The sequence below is a fragment of the Anas platyrhynchos genome, chromosome 1, assembly GCF_047663525.1.
Source record: "Anas platyrhynchos isolate ZD024472 breed Pekin duck chromosome 1, IASCAAS_PekinDuck_T2T, whole genome shotgun sequence".
Taxonomy (NCBI): Eukaryota; Metazoa; Chordata; class Aves; order Anseriformes; family Anatidae; genus Anas; species Anas platyrhynchos.
The window spans coordinates 62341839-62362130 of NC_092587.1; the positions used below are offsets into that span (position 1 = coordinate 62341839).

The 20292-nt window shown below is 38.8% G+C and overlaps 2 protein-coding genes across 5 annotated transcripts in view; one reads left to right on the forward strand and one right to left on the reverse strand.

Annotated features, from left to right (window-relative positions):
* Positions 1–231: 231 nt before the first annotated feature.
* YARS2 (tyrosyl-tRNA synthetase 2) lies at positions 232–5818 on the forward strand. Its single transcript, XM_005020187.5, has 5 exons — positions 232–1217; positions 1687–1854; positions 4333–4488; positions 4809–4979; positions 5487–5818. Exons 1-5 carry the CDS (start codon positions 247–249, stop codon positions 5644–5646), a joined length of 1626 nt encoding a protein of 541 aa, XP_005020244.3. The 5' UTR covers positions 232–246; the 3' UTR covers positions 5647–5818.
* Positions 5819–9361: 3543 nt separating this feature from the next.
* DNM1L (dynamin 1 like) overlaps positions 9362–20292 on the reverse strand; it is a 38144-nt gene continuing 27213 nt past the window's right edge. For 2 of the 4 annotated variants that reach the window (XM_027443262.3, XM_027443198.3), the window contains 6 exons: positions 19977–20033; positions 18768–18845; positions 16225–16392; positions 15438–15547; positions 13171–13330; positions 9362–12143 (listed from right to left, as the gene is read on the reverse strand). In XM_027443262.3, coding sequence (XP_027299063.1) covers positions 12087–12143; positions 13171–13330; positions 15438–15547; positions 16225–16392; positions 18768–18845; positions 19977–20033 — 630 coding nt within the window. In that variant the 3' untranslated portion in view covers positions 9362–12086. The remainder of the gene's footprint in view (positions 12144–13170; positions 13331–15437; positions 15548–16224; positions 16393–18767; positions 18846–19976; positions 20034–20292) is intronic. The other 2 variants (XM_027443293.3, XM_027443342.3) reach the window with 1 other exon arrangement.

Genomic DNA, 20292 nt, shown 5'->3' on the forward strand with positions numbered 1-20292 from the left:
TGAAAACCCGGTGTTTTGGGATGGCGGATTGGGAAAAAGTGAAGAACGAGCCAACACAACATTCTTTTTACACGGATTTTCTTTAATACCGTGAAAGACAAAGGCACGCAGGAGATAGCCCTGCACCACTTTTACCGTGGACTATTAAAATCATGTATGAATTGGTAACAGAACACACAACATCTTCGCGTAATGTAATTTTATTGCACCATTTATTGAAAATAAATAAATAAATAAATAAAAATCATGTCGAAGGCCGCACTTTGTAACTTGAGCTCCCCGCGGGAGCCCCGCAGCGCCCTCAGGCGGCCTCCGCCGCGGCTGAGGCCGGGCCCGCCCCTAGCAACGCCCGGCGCCATCCCGCCCCGTCCCGCCCCGCTGCCCCATCGTGCCCCGCACAAGATGGCGGCGCCCGCGCTGGGGCGGCGCTGCGGCGGGGCGGCGGGGCTGCGGGGCGGCCTGCGCCGGGCTCTGCTCCCGGCCCCGCTGCCGGCGCCGCGGCCTCTCCACGAGCGGGCGCCGCGGTCGCGGAGCTCGGCGGGGCTGCTGGCGGCGCAGTGCGAGCGCGGCCTGTTCCAGGAGGTGTTCCCGGGGCAGGGCGCGGAGGAGCAGCTGGCGGCGCTGCTGGAGCCGGGCCGCCCGCCCGTCACGGCCTACTGCGGCTTCGACCCGACGGCCGACTCGCTGCACGTCGGGCACCTGCCGGCCGTGGCGGCGCTGCTGCACTTCCAGCGGGCGGGACACAACGTGGTGGCCGTGGTGGGCGGCGCCACCGCCCGCCTGGGCGACCCCAGCGGCCGGCTGCGCGCCCGCGAGCCCGTGGCGGCCGGGCGGGTGCGCGCCCACGCGCGCGCCCTGCGGCTGGGCCTGTGGCGCCTCTTCGAGAACCACCGGCGGCTCCTCTGGGCGCCCGGCCCCGGCGGGCCCGGCCTGGGGCGGGCCGAGGTGCTGGATAACGCCCGCTGGCTCGGCCGCCAGCCGCTGCTCGGCTTCCTGTGCGGTGCCGGCGGGCGGCTGCGGATGGGCACGCTGCTGAGCCGGCAGGGCTGCCGCGAGCGGCTGCGCAGCGCCGAGGGCATGAGCCTGGCCGAGTTCGTCTACCCGGCGCTGCAGGCATACGATTTCCTGCACCTCCACCGCCGCCGAGGGTGCCGCATCCAGCTGGGGGGCGCCGACCAGATGGGCAACATCATGTCCGGCTACGAGCTCGTCACCAAGTACGGGGAGGGGCTGGGAAGGGAGGGAAGGGGAGCTCAGCTCCCACCCTGACAGGGCGGTGTGGGGAAGCTCTGCTCGTCTGCAAAGGCTGGTGTGAGTGCTACGGCGCTCGCAGGCACATCAGTGTGTGCTACTGCAGTGTCAGCACAGAAAGTGAGCATGACAGGTGTCCCTGCCTCGTGAGCAGCATCATTTAGTACCTAGAGCAGAAGACAAAAAATGAATGTGACAGTGCTGCTGCTCAGAAAGCTGTTTATTTAAAGTACTTCATTATACACAAGGATCTTAAATGGTAGGGGGTGAGGGCATGCAAAAGCAGTGAGAACACTTTTATGAAGTGCACTTAAGTTTTTAAGCCCAAGTTATTTTTTCTTAACTGCTTTACAGAAAGGATAGCATCTTATAGAATGTCTGAGTGTTCCTAAACTTTACCAAAATGTGACTTATATTCTTCCTCAATCTTCTCAGGATGACAGGAACAGACGTGTTTGGAATTACCGTACCCCTTATTACCAGTACCACTGGAGATAAACTGGGAAAGACTGCTGGCAATGCAGTTTGGCTCAACAGAGACAAGACTTCTCCCTTTGAGCTGTATCAGTTCTTTGTCAGACAACAAGATGACATAGTTGAAAAGTAAGTACTGCAGCTTCACCTTGCTTTTTGTCAGATCCTAGCTGTTATCAAGGGATGTGTGTGAGGTCACATAACTAGTATAATTTCTCACAGCTCCTTGTAGACATATGTGTTAACTGTAACCATACATTAGTTAAACAGGCATGATTAATTCATAAGTACAGAGGTTAGTGGAACCTGTCTCCATGCTGCTATATGCATCATAAATTACTATGTACAGACCAGACAAGGAAAGTATAACACATGTCATTCTGCCAGTAGAGTGAATTAAGTTTATCTGATATATGTTAATTTCAGTTCTGTAACATCATGACATCAAGTGAAATCTCTCCTGTAATAACCAGCTGCAGGTTGATAGATAATAATATGTAACACTACATATTGCGTGCTGCTTAACAACTTACACGTGAAGTTCAACATTTAGAATTGCAACACAATTAATAATTGCTTATCCCTAAGAAAATTAAAATAGTGTCTTGCAAGGAAAAAGCTGAGACATTCATTTTTGTGACTGTATTAACTGTCCAAATCAGTGGCCTCCAAATGTTTTGGACAGGCACCCCATCAATAATAAATAAATTTGAGCATGCGCTCCCAGTGCATGCGTATATATGGATTTGGAGATTTTAAATATATATACATAAATACACACATGCACTGTTGAACTTCTAGTATTTTCTTTTTACACCTCAGGCGATCATCTTGCATAGTCGCACTTTGAGACCATTGGTCTAGATAAAAACACATCTAAGAAAGTTATACTTCAGTAGTTCTAGCACAAGTTAAAAGGGGAGAAAAGGATACTGTTTTAAGCTCATTGTAGGTGTATAAATAAATGTATTTACAAGGTAGAGGTTTTCAGGATTCAATTTTAGTCATTATCTAAAGTAAAAACTAAGGCTGAGAAGCAAAACAGAAAAAACAAAATTCACATACCTGTTCAAATTACTTATTGCTTGCACCTCCTCAAACCTAGCAGTAATCAGCACCCTCAGGTATAGTTTAATACTGTAACAGTAAAAACATCTCATGTGATTTGGCTCACCTTTGGACAAACATACTGTACATTGATATAAATAGATAATAACTCATGCAACCAAGTATTAATCTTAAAAGTCTAGATAATGGGAGAAGTGCTTGTTACATAAATGACCAAAAGTACTAACATGTTGAAACCTTAAGCCTGTTTGATATTCTACTTATATATCTTGCATGGAAAGAAACTTTAGTGGATTTTTTTTTTCAGAATTGGAGATAGGAACAATTGGCATAATTTTGACTCTTAATGTATGAGGGAGTTACTGAAATGAGCTGTTCATCTTCCATATTGGGACATGGAAGCAAGGAGTTCAGCTTACAGCTATAATGACAAGTGGATTGAAGGATGCCCTACTGTAGCTACTTAAAATTGTAGCACACACAAAGACGAAATTCTAAATAATCATTACTCAGGGTAAAGCAGTTCCAAATCCAAAGCACGGTCTTGTGTTCATTTTGCTGAGTCTGAATCCAAGTCAACCACACAACTCATATTCTTACTGAACAGTGTAAAAATATTAAAATCATACTAGGAAAATGTGAAAGCTTAGCAAAAACATGAGAAATACTGTCTGTCAGGCTTCATGGATGGCCGAGTTCCACGCTAGAATGCCACTGAGAAGGCTGATAGCTTTACTCAAGGCATCATGTTAATTTTCAGATCTGTTTTTCTTTAAATACTAATATCAATGTCAAATCTGAGTCTTCATAAACCTCAGATATGTCTTCACAAACCTCAGATATGTCTTCACTTTTGTGCCATGACCTGCAGTTACCTCTCTCAGGGGTTCATTCCTTGATTTCAAATAGATGCTCTGCATCCACTGCACTTTTCAGACTGCAAAGAGGAATACGTGGGTACTTAAAAACGTTTCCTGCTTTCAGACTTTGTAATAGTAAGGGTACTTTTATTAGTACACTGCATTTCACAGTACCTGAGAGCACATTAAAACAGGCCTTGTTGTAAATGGTATGCCTGGGATACGCACCTTTAAATCATTGATTATCCTAAATAATCTTCCTGTTGAGAGACTCATTCATCAGTACACAGTATGCTTCTGCCCCATGACTAGCATAGCATGTGGTATTTTGCATTTGCATATCATGTAACTACTAAAAATATATAGTAGAACTGTATGTGATTGCAATAAATCCTTTAAAGTACTTACTCCACTAGAAAAGCAAATTCTTGATTGTGAAACAAGCTTTATAAAAGTGTTTTGCATGTTATTTCTGACTAGCAAAACATTAAATGAGTTATCTTTGTAAGCTGGAAGTGTGTGGGCAAAAACAATGAGTTATCTAAAGGGACAGAATACCTGTAATATGGATTTCTTAAAGAGAGAATCATATTAGTGCTGCTAATGAAGTTTGAATGACAAAGACAGGAAATCCACAGTGATGCTTATGTAGACAAAGTAACTTTTTGCCTGCTCATAGATACCTGAAACTCTTCACCTTCCTTCCTCTTGAGGAGATTGCCCACATCATGGAAATGCACGCTAAAGAACCTGAAAAATGGGGCCCTCAGAAACGGCTTGCTGCAGAAGTAACAAAGCTTGTTCATGGTACAGAGGGGCTGGAGTCTGCTAAGAGGTGAAGTTTGATTTGTCAAGCAGTTTTCTTTCAGATTTATTCAATGGTAATTATCCAAGGCTTTTCAGGAACTATTTTCATGAAGTGAATTGTTGCTCAGCTATTAAGAGAAAAATGTAATGCTGTAGACTTGAAGGTACAATAATGATACAAAATTGCAGGAGAGTGGGTTCAAAAAAAAAATCAGAGCAGCAAGGGAAGTACTCTTACGTACTTCTGTGGACCCTCAGATGATGTTGGGGAGGGGAATATGCTTAATTTAACTGTACTTTGTGCAAAGATGAGACGAGTTCTATTTTGAATGATCTTTGTTCTCACAGGTGCACTAGAGCCCTTTATTACAGCAGCGTGGAAGCATTGGAAGCTATGTCTGACCAAGAGTTACAGGAACTTTTTAAACAAGCTCCTTCAGCTGAATTGGTACTTGAACCAGGAATGAGTGTGCTCGACCTGTGTCGCAAAGCAAATGCCATTCAGGATGGACCTAGTGGGTATGTTATCACCTGCACTCTTCAGTAATACCTCACTAAAGTGGTTTGAAGTAGTGTGCTTTTGCAGATGTTAAATGAAAGGTCAGAACAACCAACTCGGGTAGTAACATGTTAGCTATCTACATACCACTTCTAAATAAGAGTGGGACAGGATGCCTTACTACACTTTGAAGAGAAAGTGTAGGGATAATGCAGTGTCATGTACCGTGCTTAAAAAAAAAATCTACAGCTGGTGAAAAGAGCTAGCTAGCAACAGTGCAAGTTTTCTTATCCCTCTCAGAAAGGGTTGGAATTCTGGAGGCTAAGGTTGATGTCAGTTACTCTTGACCTGAAATAAATTTAACCTGCTTAAGATTTAAAATTTATTCTGATATAAACACACCAATAAAAACTTACGAAATAGCTCTTAACTAATCTTTCAATCCTTAGCAGCAATCAATAGCTTTCTCTTGCAATTACAAACTGTTTGTTTTGTTTTGTTTTGTTTTGTTTTGTTTTGTTTTTAAGGTACCAGAAAATTACAGATGGTGGAGTGTCAGTAAATGGGATTAGAGTAACCAATCCTGAGACTGTTCTTATTCTTGGACAGCATATTCTCAAGAATGGAGTATCATTGCTTAGGGTTGGAAAGAAAAATTACTACATTATAAAATGGCTGCAGTTGTGACAACGGTGTTTCTCTACTGCTTGTTTTTTTTCTGAATTTTCTCAGAGCATACTCTGTTGAAGATGGACTTGAAGATGTTTCTATATTATGCATTACTATGCAGCTCACAAACTGCCTGATACCAACATACACCAACAAGGTTCAAATAAAGGAAGCTGAGATTCTAAACATGTATGATTTCATGTTTTTGTTTCTGACAGTGAATTACTGAATCAGAAAGTTATAGAAATAGTACAGCAGATAGGAAAAATCTGGTAACATCTGATTACTTCAGATAAGCCACGCTTCGTGTAGACCACAAATCACAAATAGCCTGAAAAACTGCACACACTACATTATGGCAGTTGTACCTACATTTGGATCTTTGGACTCCACTGAAGTTAAGTATTACTATTTATTACAGCTGGGCTTTTCCTTTTTTCCCTAATGCACAACTTCTGTAGTTAATGCAGTGGCTATCAGTATCAGCTGCTAACCTGTGAAGAGTAGCTAGACTTGTGTGACATGGCTCTTTCCACTACAAAATAAGATACAGAACTATCTAAAACATGCAAAAGGAACAGTTGGAATTGCCATGGAGAACAGGTGCAACTAAAACACAGAACTGGAATGTTGTCATATGCAACTCTTAATTTTTTTTTTTATTTTGCATAGATGTTATTCTAACAGAGATTTTTAGATGTTCTGCCTTACTCAAAGTACCATTCATGAGAAAATATGAACAAGAAGACAAAGATTAATTCCAGAGATGGATAGTAGGCTCTTGCCCTACTTTAACAACCAACTGCCTTGCAGGAGGGAGGGGGAACAGTGACAAGATACTCTACAGCCTAATTCACAGCAAGATGAGCAAAGCATTCTTTACTTCTAACAGAGGATGTATGCTGCTGGCAACTTCTGATTTCATCCTAACATAGAAAACCTGGATAAGTGGGTAAGAACAAACAACCTACAATAGTTGTTTTTTTTTGTTTGTTGGTTTGTTTGTTTGTTTTTCTGGACAGGTTTGGTTTAAAACAAGTTGCAGAAAATTCATAATAAATAAGTGGAATGGTTAAGTCCTGATATGTAAGCTTCTTATTGGTTATGTTTGGGGCATACTGCGTACAAGCTTTCCAGCCTTCATGTGGTAAAGAAGAATATTCACTTCTTGAAATGAGAGACAAATCAGACCCTTCAGACAGCAACATGCAAACACAGTACGTCTTGATTAAAGAACAAAAAAGTGACCCTACTACTTACGGCCTAGCCAACATTTGGGATTGTAGCATCCTCATTGCCTTTTAAGGACAGCATGAAAGTGAGAACGTACTTCAGAGAGTTGGTGGAACGCTACCATCTACATTTAAAGGCAGCGTTGCTTTATTTCATTGCTCTGAAAAAAAAAAACAACTCAAACACCCCTTCATTACTAGTCACTACACACCTGAAATCAATACAGTGCCTTACTAAATACAGACTTTCCCATGATGGGGACAGGATCATTTACGGAATACAGGTGACACAACCAGATCAACAACAAAATAAAACCACACGTGGTTACCCAAAATATCTACAGTACATAGCCATATTTGAATAACTTTGAACTAGTTAACTGAGCTGCTAGATCATAGTGTTGTAGCAGGCTGGCTTGAGTTTGTTTCTTTTTAAAAGGGACATTCCCTACCATAGTACAAATAGGTGTGAAAGCCTCAGTCTTATAAGGTGTTCATTTAGGGCATCAATTGCAGTGCTGTTTGCAAGGACTAGAGTAATCCTTACTCTTCGGTGAAACAGTGATTTCCTAGTCTGTAAAACTCTATGACGATACAGATTCACAGCCACAGCAAGAGAGGCCTTAGTCTCAGCTACCTGAATGTGGTACTGCAGCATCAGCTCTTATGTTATTGAAATAGGTCATAGCATTGCAGCTGGTTTAAACTACCTAAAGTACCAGAATAGGGAAATAACTTTAAAAGAATTTTAAGGAGAATTCTAATTCTTCATTCTCAAGAATCCAGATGTTCTATCCATTATTTTTCATTTTTACTCTAATCAACTGACAGTGGTTTTGTCTGCATTATCAATTGAGATTTCAATAAGTTACAATGGTTTGCTGCTTGTGTTTGTTTTGTTTTGTTTTTTTTTTTTTCCAGATTAAACTGTAATAGGGTAGTACTTCAGTTCAGTCCATGGAGTTAATAGTGCTAACTCCAGTCTCTAGATTCTGCTTACCTTCCTGATAATGAGATATCTCTATCCTATGCATTAGGAATTTACTATATTTCTTTATATAACAAAATATTAGAATAATTATACATCATGTATAATTATATAGCAATATATACTATAGCTATATAAGACAAAAAAGTAGTTATTTATTCCTATCTTTAAAAAAATCTCTACGTACCTTGGCAGCTCTCAAGCCGAGTTTGTTTTGCTTGTCATTTTGCCTTATGTTACAGTAATGATCAGAGCTAAAATGTCCTAAAAGATCATCCAATTCATTTTTGTTAGAGTTTACCTTTTTCCCCAAATGGCAGAAGCATTACAGCAATACAAAAACGTGCGCCTGAGAACAAAATACAGCAGTAACACCCTTGTTAACCTCCAGAGTAATACAACAGATTAGATTTGACAGCTACTTTCTGTTTGCAGGAAATACGCTTCTAGGAGTAGAGTAAGTCATACTTGTTGTATCTGACCTCACCTGCCTTTTTCCCCTTCATTTTCACATGGTGTTGATCCACAAGTATCCTCTGATTTCAAGTTTGTTTTTTTTTTAAAAGCATTAGCACCCACTTTGATCACATATTAAAAGGATTTTATTTGTTTTTACAAATACACAGTTGAAAAAGAATTAAATTCTTTGTGTACAAGGTTTTTAATGAGATCCATCAACTCCAAGCAATTTATTCTGTGTTTCTTTCTGACCAACTGCTACCAATCTGAACCTTTCCCTGACTTTCCAAAGCCACAACTGGATGCAACCACTACTTCTCATGGACAGCCTGTACAGGGTGTTGCATCTGAATATTAGAATGGGTAGGTCAAGAATCAAGGATGACTGGAAAAACTAGTATTCTTTCTTAGACTTGAGTATTAACACTATTGTGGCAGGTAGCAACAATGTGACTGCTTTCAAGAAGTGCTTAACTTAGTAAAGCTGTCACAGTGAAGAGGTATGGTGAAAGGTGAAAAGACATGCAGCAGATACACTAAAAAAGGAGCTATCTGAACATAGAAACACCACTAATTTAAAGGGGGTGGCTGTTTGGGCATAAATCAATGTTCAGTTGGCCTGTTTCTCTTTTAGACTTTAAAGGAAAGGTCACCTAACTCACCTCAAAGAACACAAATTTTTTAAAAAAACAAACAATCTATCTACAGAAAACACCAGTTAGCAGTCTGCTCTGCTCTCAGACTAACAGATTTAACAGTAAAAACAAACAAACAAACAAAAAAACAAATATTACTCAAGATAATTCAGTGCAAGTTAGGAACAGGAGCACAGCGTATTGGCAAATTGTTTCCCCTGCTGTCATTCCATAAAGCAGGGACATGAGCTTGCAATATATCCAATCTGGCATCTCTCAAAGCCATCATCCCTCCATAAAGCAGGACTCAAAGGCAAGTTCTACTTCAGAATACAATTTGAAGCACACAGACACTCCCCTTACACACTAAGTGAAATTTGACTATGAAAAAAAAAACAAGTAATTTATTGACAAACTGATCACACACAGATACTGTGTTTTATTTACAGTAGTACCACACATATGTCAGGTATCAATGTCAAACATTTAGTAGTCTAAACTTAGCTTCAGAGGTTATTTTCCCCCATGACTGTTTCACTGGATAGTAAGTTGTCTTTTGAGTTAGCTTGAAAGTTGTTCATTGATGACAAAAATATTTGGGGTTTAAATTAAATAAGGTTGACTAGAAGACATCTGTAAGCAATCAGTCTGATCTAGTGAGAATTTTTCAGTTGCTACTCTACTAGACATTTTACCAATTCCTCTGTTACTTCTACTAAGGGTAGCAACAACAGTAGCACTTTGACATGTTGTTTAAAAAACAATTGCCATCAGCAGCCTGTCTACACTGTAACTTCTGCAACTACTACAAGAACTGAAAATATTAAATTGCAGGACAAATGCAAACATATGTAAGGCTGTACAAGTATAGTTATTCTAGAAACTTGTAAGAGCATATAGTCCTGCCACCTGACCTAAAAGTCAGTTCAAAAGTTATTTCTGGGATAATATATTTTTGTATATCATCTGTTTATTTAAAAACAGGACTGTTACAGCATGGGTTTTTAAAGATTTGCATTAAGCATGACAAATCATCTTCATTTTTTGGCACTCAACTCACTTGAAAATTTGCAAAACAAACAAACATTTCAAAAAACAAATCTCACATGACATTACAGAGCCAGTTATCACTTGCAAGAATGTTGTAAATAAACGGAACTCATTTGCTTTATTGTAGTATTTCAAAACTTTGCAAGTAAGAACGTCTCCTTCCAACAGACTGTTGACTGACATTTGGGAGTTCAAGCTTAGTAGCAGTTCACTTAAGGATAGTTCTACTTTGCTGAAAACATATTACTTAGATGTCAAAAGTGCAAGGGAAAGAGATGTCGGGTGAATTCAAACTAGAAATGCAATGCTTTTGACAAAATATTCTCGCTATTCACCAAAATTGATTTGAAAAGTGGCTTGCACTTCACTACAGTCACATTTCTTAAATCTGAGAAGTACCATCTCCGGATAAAAAGTGAGAAGTTAGAATTACTTCCTTTGTATTTATTACATCTAATGCATACATCTTGACTTTTTAGGCCGCTTAAAAATACAGAATATATTTCCATGTCCTGCATGAATTTCAGTAATGCATAAAATAACTATACAAAAAAGTGCGTGTAAGACTTAACTCCTTGGGTTTATATTGGTACCAAACTGAAGACTACCATGTGAAAAATAAATCTAAAACAGACCTTGCTGGAAATGGAGGTGTTAACTGGTTTTGAATTTTCAATCTTTAGCATTTAGAAAAGGAATTCCACTTCTGTTAACTGGTGCAATGGGAAAAGGAACTGAAGATGGGAATAAAAACCTCAGGGTACTGGCCCGATATACTAAGAGCAAGCCATGGCTGTTAACAACAGTGTCTTATTTTTCACATGCAAGTTGTGTTAAAGATAAAATATCAGCAATACCACAGTACACATTTTTTAACTTCATACAAAAAAAGTAAATCTGTTTGAAAAGTACATGCAAGTGTGCTGGCTGGAATTTAAATAAATTTTTATTCATAAAAATTAAAATGCTTACTCTTTAAAGGTTAGTGAGAACAATATTTATCTGTATGAATTACAATCAGAATAACTCATCAACTTAACTTCAACTTACTTCCTAATTTGATTGTCCTCAAAAAAATAAAAAAGCTACTTATAGCACAGTAAAATTTCTTCAAAAGCAAGTGAAATCTCTAGTATAAATATTCCAATCCTACAGACTTCCTTTCATGCTGTCATACCTTCTAAAGTCTGGAAACAGTTGTGGGGATCCCCTTCTCCCTGGCCAACTTAATCTGTTTTTGAAAGAAACACTATCCCGTAACAGTTTTGAAATCCATTTTTATTTTTTTTCAGCTCTGCCAGAACAAATTTACTATTGGATGGTCCAGGGGCTTGGTCCCGGGGCGGGGAGGAAGGGGAAGGTGGTCTTGTACCTGATTTTAAACCCCAACATTTATACACAAGCTCCAGTGCACATCGACAACTTTGCACCCACTTTTTAGTAGTAGGCTGTTACTTGTTCACAAGCTCCAGGCTAATTCATCCAACATGATACTCCATTAAATGAAGATCAAAATTTTGTCTGCAGTTTCAACATTTGAGAAAAAAATGGGGACACACATACGTAGCGATACGGTAGACATCTCTACTGTGCTATAAAATTGACACCTCCATCTGCCATAGTGCATGCAATATATTCATGAAAGAAAATACATGGTGCTCTCTTCTCTTCACAGTATTTAAACCTCTACTGTAAAAGCAGCTTAAAACTATGCCACAAGACTACACTGTCCATCTTAACCACAGGCAACCTGTTCAGCAAGTCAGGCACTGGAACTTTAATGTTTTTTCCCCAAGTTCAAATGAGCCTGTCATTGAGACAGTAAGACTTGGTCTGCTTTAATTTGCACCAGAAAGCTGGTAAGGAAACATTTAGAGCCATTTATTATGTGGATTAAATATGACTTACTTTGCAAAATACAGCATATTTTTCTGTTTGCAAATCAAACCAACTGTCTTTACATGAGCAGATTTACACAGTTGCAGTACACAGATAAGAGTTCATAAATAAAAATTCTATTCCGTATACCATGCCTAGCAATTTTCAAGTCAATGTAACCTCCAATGCATATAAATAGTGTGGCTGGTACAGTCTTCACCAAAGATGTGTCTCCCGTATCTCTGCAATGATTTGACTGGCTCGCTGCAGGGCCTGCACACGGAAAGACAAAAAAAGACAGAGTTATGAAGGGATAAAAAAGATATTTGAAGGGAAGAAGACAGTTTATGAAGGGATTTCTCAAACAGGCAAGGAACAGCAATCTAGAAAGTCTGATGTTAAAATTTAAATCAAAGCCTGTCCCTTTCATTAAAAAAATGAGTGGTAACAATCTGCAACAACATTAACTCTGATCTGGACAAATGCAAAATTAAGTTTGGTCCTGTGAAGTTTACAGTTTGAAAAACAATTCCCCTCAATCAAATATGTTTATTGTATAGGAACAAGGATTAAACTTAATATAGGGGTTCTTGGACAACTGGTATCTCAGAGTATGCGATCTCTCAAATGCACAATCTGTATGCAAGAGAGAAGTACCTTTTGCTATTTCTTTATTGAAGCTGCACTGGCATGTGAGAGGGATTGTTTTCTATACAGTTCAATCCAAAGAAACAGTGAAAAAATGAAGAGTTCTGTAAAACAGATACATCCCAAATGCACACAGATGTACACTGTGGTCATGATAACCAAGTCTCAATGTTCCCACTGTTTATATCACAGGGACCTACTTAGAGATAGACCTACCACTGGCCCATAGGCAGTGTGTGTGAAGCATTAGAAGATGGGAACAGTACTTGAAACACTGTAATCAATCCTCTCCTCCTCCCCCCCCAAAAAAACACACTACTGAACACAATAGAGGGAAGTTAAATAAGAGCAAGTGATCAAAAACAAATGTGTAAGTTAAAAGAATACCATATGAGAGCTTCTGCTTTAAACATGAAATACAGTTTAGCTTCCTTCTTCCCAAGTACTCGGTCTACGTAATACTGTGTAATATTTCTACTCACATATTGCTTCTAATTCCTCTAACAGAGAGAAAAAATGCCCTGACATACTTTTAAAAAAGTAGTATAATTTAAAAAAGCAAAGCAAATTTTTCAAGAATCTCACATTTACATAGTTTCAATTTCATCAGCTGTTCTCATAAGCTCCTGATCTTTTTTTTTTTTTTTAATACCTTTAGCATATCAGCTGCCTCTTTCCTGCGCTGTGCCATGTCTTCAGACTCCGTCAGAAGGTCATCCAACAGCAAGGATTTATACAGCTGGCCTACCAACTCACTCTGAAGAGTGTCTTTCACGTGGTTCACCAGAAAATGCATCACTGCCTTTGGCACACTGCAAGCACAAAAAAAAATCGTTGCTTCATGAAAGCTAATCAAAACCAGGTCTGCTCTAAATTTAAGAATGCATAATGTGAGCAAGCAGCTACAAAGAACCTTGGCTCAGACTACCAGGAATCTACTGCTAACATAAAAGAAGTTTTCAATCTCAAGTAAATGAAGTATCATGTGCAATTTTAAGAGCTGAAGAGACTCTTCAAATAGGATGGCAATACTGTAAAGGACATGAAAATATATATGGTGTAAAGAATACATTCAAAATAAATTACTTTTTTTCAATAGAGACCAGAACTCAAATCTCTACTGTGTTAGGCAGAAAAAAAAATAAAATCTAAGTATTTCACTCTAGGATCAATCTTCATGTGTAAGTGAGGAGGCAAGGAAAGGACTGAAGCATCCAGTCTTATCAGATAAACTGAAAATAGGATCACTGTTCAAACAGTGGGCCATATCATCTCTAGCATGAGACAGCATGAGGGCAATTTTCAACTGAAAATGGAGTTTAAGTGTGCAAAATCAATTTGACTGGAGTGGAGGCAAGCAGGAACCAATGAGAACCAAGAACGATCTTTCAGAAAAAGACCACAGAATCTGTAAAGCTACATTTTTCAGTTTTATGTCAGGCTATTGTACCCCCAAAGAATCCATGGTTTCAACTCTGATTTCCCCACCATTAAAGTTCCTGAAAAAATTATTAAAGTATTCAATCTAGCTGAACCTGATTTTCTTGGGGACTTAAGATGTGTGTAGCTTTACTCTTCTGAAAAAGCGGGCAGAAATATTTACTTGAGCATTGACAAACTCAAATCATTATACTAACAGAGTACCAAAATCTGAAGACGTAAATACAGGAACAAAAACTGAATTACGGCACCTCAGGTTATTTCATCAGAATAGCAGCAACCAACAACGAAAATACTGGTGGTCCTTCCCAACTGATAAATAAAAAATGTTAGTTTAAACAACCTTGTTGGCATAACACTAAGCAGTATTTTGCCACTAGTGTGGTTTGGGAGTTGACACAGTCAGTACTAACTCATTTAGCAGTGGCCCCATCACTCTTCTCATGTACCTACAGCCCTAAATCTAAATCATTATCCTGGGCATATCAAGAGTTTCGCTCCAAAGAATGCACTTTCAGAGTGCTGCAATTATCATTCAAGCATTAACTTGACAGGGAGCATGCAAGTCTAAACAGCCAGATCCAAGATCAACCTCGATCCATCACCGCATCTGAGTTCTTGGAGTCATACTCCCAGATTTGGTTAGGAATTTTCCCACTGCATTCTGCTGCTTTAAGGGTCCTTACTGGGCAGCTGAGGGAAGACTTCTGGTAAATCATGATGAGACAGTAGAGGTCTACCAATACTGAAGTAATTCAGTTTACTTCCTCTTTTCAAGCCAATACACTGCAAGTTCTACCAAAAGAAGAACTGAAGAAAGAAGCCCAAAATATTTTGGGAATCACCTGGCTATGTGCAAAAGCAACCCAAAACTCAGGTTCAAGGCCATGTCGGGACAAGTACCATCCAAGTAAGAGCCTGAATAAGCTCTGCAAATACAATGTGGGATGGACATGAGTACAATCTTTGAAAGATATCTCCTAAAAATACTTCTCAAGTAGGTAAGGTTGTTCTAATGCATACAGTGGAAACACATCTTATGTTATTTCCATCCTTACAGCTACAGATGAGAAAACTTGGCCACAGTTCCTATTCAACCTCCCTGTTTGAAATAATAGGATAGCAAAACAGAGTTCTACCATTGTTACATAGCCCCCAGAGTTTATTCCAGTTATTTGCTGCAAAACATACATCTAAATTGCAGCATCTTCCAGAAAAGCTCTTATCTCCTAAGTAAGGAATTGAATAATTTACCTCAACATAATGCAGAACTAAAACCATTAAAGAAAACAATACTTCAGCCTTCTTAACTCTGTAAGAGGTTGTTTTACTGCTGCTTCCTCTTTAAAAAAAAATAATCATATTTTCCCTCTGCTTAAAAAATAAAAATGTGATTTTAAAAAGCCACAGTTACATATATATGACCCTTGAGATACCACATTTGTATGGCTTAAATATTTATAGGCAGTTTGGTTTTACCTGTCCTGAATGTTCTTTCTAACAATAAGGAAGTAAGATTTAATCAGTCGTTCAATCACTTCACAATCTCGTTGCTCACGGGCAGAAAGTTTGCGTGCAACAGGTACAGGCTATGTAAAAAAAATAAAAATAAAAATAAAAACATCAGGTTACAAATTCTGCTCATTTATATACATTTATAAGCATCAAACTGTGGGAGATCAAAAGGAACCACTGCCCTTTTAGTCTGATAATTTGATACATGTAACCTGCCCTGCAATAAACCTATTATTGAGAAATAAACATCAAAAGACATCAACATCCCAATCTTTGAAACTGAAAGGTCAGAGGGCACCACCACTTTTTTTTTTTTGTAAAAGCTCACTAAAGGAACTAAGCTGTGCAACAACTAAGAATTTTCATTTTTTACTTTAAATGCCTTTTGTTTTTAATGATTCCTCTAGTACCAAAAATGCCAACTTTAGCAAAAATGAGTAGGCATTTGAGTTGAGACATGAGCTGAAATTTACTTCTGTAGAAAGAGTGATCTAGACAGGATTTCACTTACACAGGAATTTGTGAAAGGAAGCCACATATCCCAAATCATAGGCTGAAACTAGAGGGGGAGAAAAGAAGGATTCCATAGCAGGAAGAGCGGAGAAAGGGGATAGAGCTCCCTGTTCCTATAGTGGTAACTATTTATGAAGATATATATGACTATCCAAGTCACAAGAGCTGGAATTCATGTATTTTCTTTCCTGAGTCTGAAGATTATGAAGAGGAGGTATCTGTCTTTCATGACACTCACCACATCTAGTAGGTTTACAGCATGTCCTTTCTGAGGACTAGCAGGAAGGGCTGCAGCTGGTTTCGATTTTTCCTCTGCTGATGCCTCTTCCGCTTTTGAGGTTTTAAGCATTCCTCTCCAGTTGCCTGTTCCAGACTCCTGGGACACATCTCCTGCTGCAGGAGCAGCCTGCACAAACAACACAGTAAAGAAAAATTGGAGAGTTAAAACACTAGCAACTGCAAAGCAGTGTCTGATCAAATCTTCTATTATGGAGCTATACGTAACTAAGAAGCAAGATTTTCATACATGTAATTTTCTTCCTACATCCTGTTCTTCACATTCCCCACCTCTGTTTTCCCTTTGGGAAACTGATTAGAAGGACACTTGCAATATATTAATGGGTGTAAACTTAAGAGTTGTTTTGGTCTCCTAATTCTTAAGAAATAACTTGACACTTCACAAAACAAATCCCATCAAAACTCTATAATGTTAAGTTGAAAGACTTGTATTACAGCAACAGTTTGCTGCTTTGCTGCTTACAACAGAAAAAAAGAGTATCAATAAAGTGAAAGCTTTTAAAACTTGCATCCTTCCTAATAATGGTATGAAACTGTTCACAGAGACAAGGTCTCCAGTTGTTTAAAGGTTTACAGATCACTTCTGAAATATGGAAGTCTTCCTACATCTATTAGTTTTTACCACATATTCCTGGACCTATACTATCATGACTATTCTGAAAGCACATTTGACAGATCACTACAGTTCTTAGATGGGCTCTTGAATTTATTTATAAATTCATTGTACAGAAACCAAAGTTCCTTACAATGACAGCTAAAAAATACACACTTTTACGTTTCCAGGTACCAATGCTACGAATGTATTTGTGCTGCCAGACCTCAAGTTACTGAAGGCTTTTCTGTACTAAATCAAGAAGAAAAACCTTCATCTTCTGGAAGTGAAGATCACAGTTTCTGGGAGTAAAGCTTTCCATTCCAGGGAAAGAATGACTCTCTGGTCTTCTGAGAAGAGGACATAACACCCAACTCTTACACATTAGAAATCACTGGACAAAAGAAATATTAGTAGATGGTACCCACCACAGGTTAGATAAGTAAATAAAAAAGACAGTTTATTTTGATGTGGAACAGTCTTAACTTTTGGTTTGCACCTTTCCATATACCTTGCAGCTGTTCTACTTATTACTGTACTTTAAAAAACAAACCAACAAACCCTGTAAACTCAGCGCTGGTCATTAAAGGCTCTGAGGTGCTACTACTTATGTCTTCCTTCAGGAGGAAATAAGCTAAAACTATCTACTGTGTTTACAATTAAAACACCACCATGGCTGACCCTGGGTCTAAAGAGAGTGAAGAAAAAAAACGTGGCAAAATGGCTGTATGTCAGGAGGAAACCCAGCTAAACCGTGCGTTTATTTCTTATTAAAATTGCACAAAACTGTTCAGAGATATTGCACCAAATATATTGCAAGAATTCAAATCAACTTCTTCTAATAAGAGGTAACCACTGATAAGGACAGCTCTGTTCCTTTTTTTTCTGATTGTAAGACAGCTATTCAAAGTGGCAAAATTCCCTTCATTCAGTGTTACTACAGAGCGGGCTGTATCTCCCAAGCAATTTCAGAAACAAAGCTGCAGTCTTTCACACCAAACAGAGCACTGAGGATTCACTGACTACTTAATAACAGGAAACAAATTAAACCAAATTTGGCAGTTTCCTGCAACTTTTGTGGTCACAACAGAATCCTCAAAAATGGTCCAGATTTCCTTATAGATGTTTGCAGCATATCAGAACCAATAAATCTTTGGGCAAAACCATAATAAAGTTCCAATACCAACTTGAACTCCTTTGTTCAGGACAGAAATGACAGCTTTACACAGAGGCAGAATGCATGTGTGCAGTGAAGCAAAAAGCCTGAGTCCTCTTGGTTACTCCTGCTACACAGTTTGGTGACTATCCATCTTCTCTGACTTCACGTAAAAGCAATTAGCAATAAAGTCTTTACACTACTGAGCTGTTATTTCAACATGACAGACAGCACGCCTGAAGTGTAACAAGCCACTGCAGAACACATTTCACAAATAGAAGTGAACCAGGGATTGAACGATTAAGTAAGACGACAAAAAGGGGGCTCAGGTTGGAACAAAGCCTGTAAGGATTCCCTGCAGGAAGCAGGAAACTCACATTTTTAGTTTATCTTCTGTTCTCCTTCTTTAACTGTCAACACATTAAAAACATGCAGTTTAACAACCATGCTGAAAAACTTTGATCACAATACTGTTGCACCAAACAAGCAATTGACTACAAACGGGCAAATTTTGCACCACAACATATTACAACCAAGGGTTAAAACAGAAAGCAGAGGCTTTGCCACCTAGTAGTACATCTCTACCCACATACTACAGTCATGAAATGTCAAGTAGTCTACACCCGGTAGGGCACAGTGGGTTGGGGACAGAGCCCTACAGACTGCTTTCCATAGTACCTGAAGGTGCACCACAACATATTTCGCATGCAGTGCTTATAGAAAAATCAAGACAGACCTTGCCATCAGCCTCAGCAGAAGCAGCAGTAACAGTCTCCTGGGAAGCAGGTGTCAATGCACCTGGAGCTTTAGTAGACTAAAGAAGGTAAAAAAAAATGCAGGGAGGGGAAAAAAAAAAACAACTGAAAACCACCAAATCTACCTAGCACATGTATGCACTTTTATCTGCAAATATCTTTTTGTCTTAAAAAAAAAAAATCCAGAAAAGAAAATACTTTGGATTTGCAAGCAACACAGTACTATAAGGATTAAAAAAAAAAAAAAAAAAAAAAAAGAGCATGTTGAAGACAGTTAAAGGACTTTCAGCTTATCTGGACTTCAATTTTGCAGCTCCTTCGCTGATGACTTAAATACAAAGTCAATTAAATCAAGGATCAAACAGCACTGAAAGCCTTCTCTAGATAGCTGCCTTACATTCTCGGTTCATTCATCAGCTGACTTTTATAAACTAAAGGCACTAATATTGAAGTCCACTCTGAGACTTCATCTTACTTTTTAAGCTAGGAAACAAAAAGATTTCTCAGCTGTAATCATTCCTATTACAACCTGTGATGAGTCTAAACTATATTCTGTACATCTGAATTCTAAATACTTCAGAGTATTAAATACATGAGCGTCTAAAATCCTAGCTGTCAGTCTGTTCATTCCCACAAGGCAGTATTTTCATGATGCTTGATAACCAAGCAACAGAAACAGACCACATGGCTGTTTTATGATGATCAACTGAAAACTTCCTCCTCTGTTTTCTCCCAGAGAAAGTAAGACTGCACTAAAACTGCAGTCGAGTGGCTTAAAAAAAAAAAAAAAAAAAGTGCTACATTGGCAAACTGATTATTTTAAATCAGTTGTTTATCTTTTGAAATCAGTGTCACGGCCATAAATTTAAGCATGCAAGTTCTGAATCCATCTTTAACATCTGCAAGCATTTTGAGCCTCACCTGAAATGCCACCTAAGTAATACATGTAATACTAATGTAAATTTATAGGTAAGTCTTCAGAAATCCCAAATGTAAAACCTGCATCTTTGGAAGAAGAAAATGACATTCTACTTCCATCTTATGAAATTCAAAGACAAAAGTCAGTATTCTCAAAGCTCTCAAAACTGTCACTAGGACAGCAGATCAAAGTTCCCAACATTTAGATTAGATCAAAGCAGAACATGTTATACTTAGAATAAATAAATATATTAAAATCAACATTTACTCACCTTGTCTCGTGGCACAGCAGAAGGCAATTCCCGGGCTAACCTGTTACGTCTTTGTTCCTTTAAAAATAATCCAGCAAGACTTCAATTAGGTATCGCTACATCACCACACATCCAAGACTCGTATTTTAAAGATGACTTAAATTTTAGAGACAAACGCTAATAACATCTCATCCAGTGCCATGTAGACATCCTATGAAAGCATCAATTATTTTCATGACACTACTCTGATTACTTGACCAAAGGTAAATTCTTAATAGAAATTTTTTTGCAAAACTTTTTGCAACGCTTTCTATAATCAAGACTAGAGCCTTTAGAT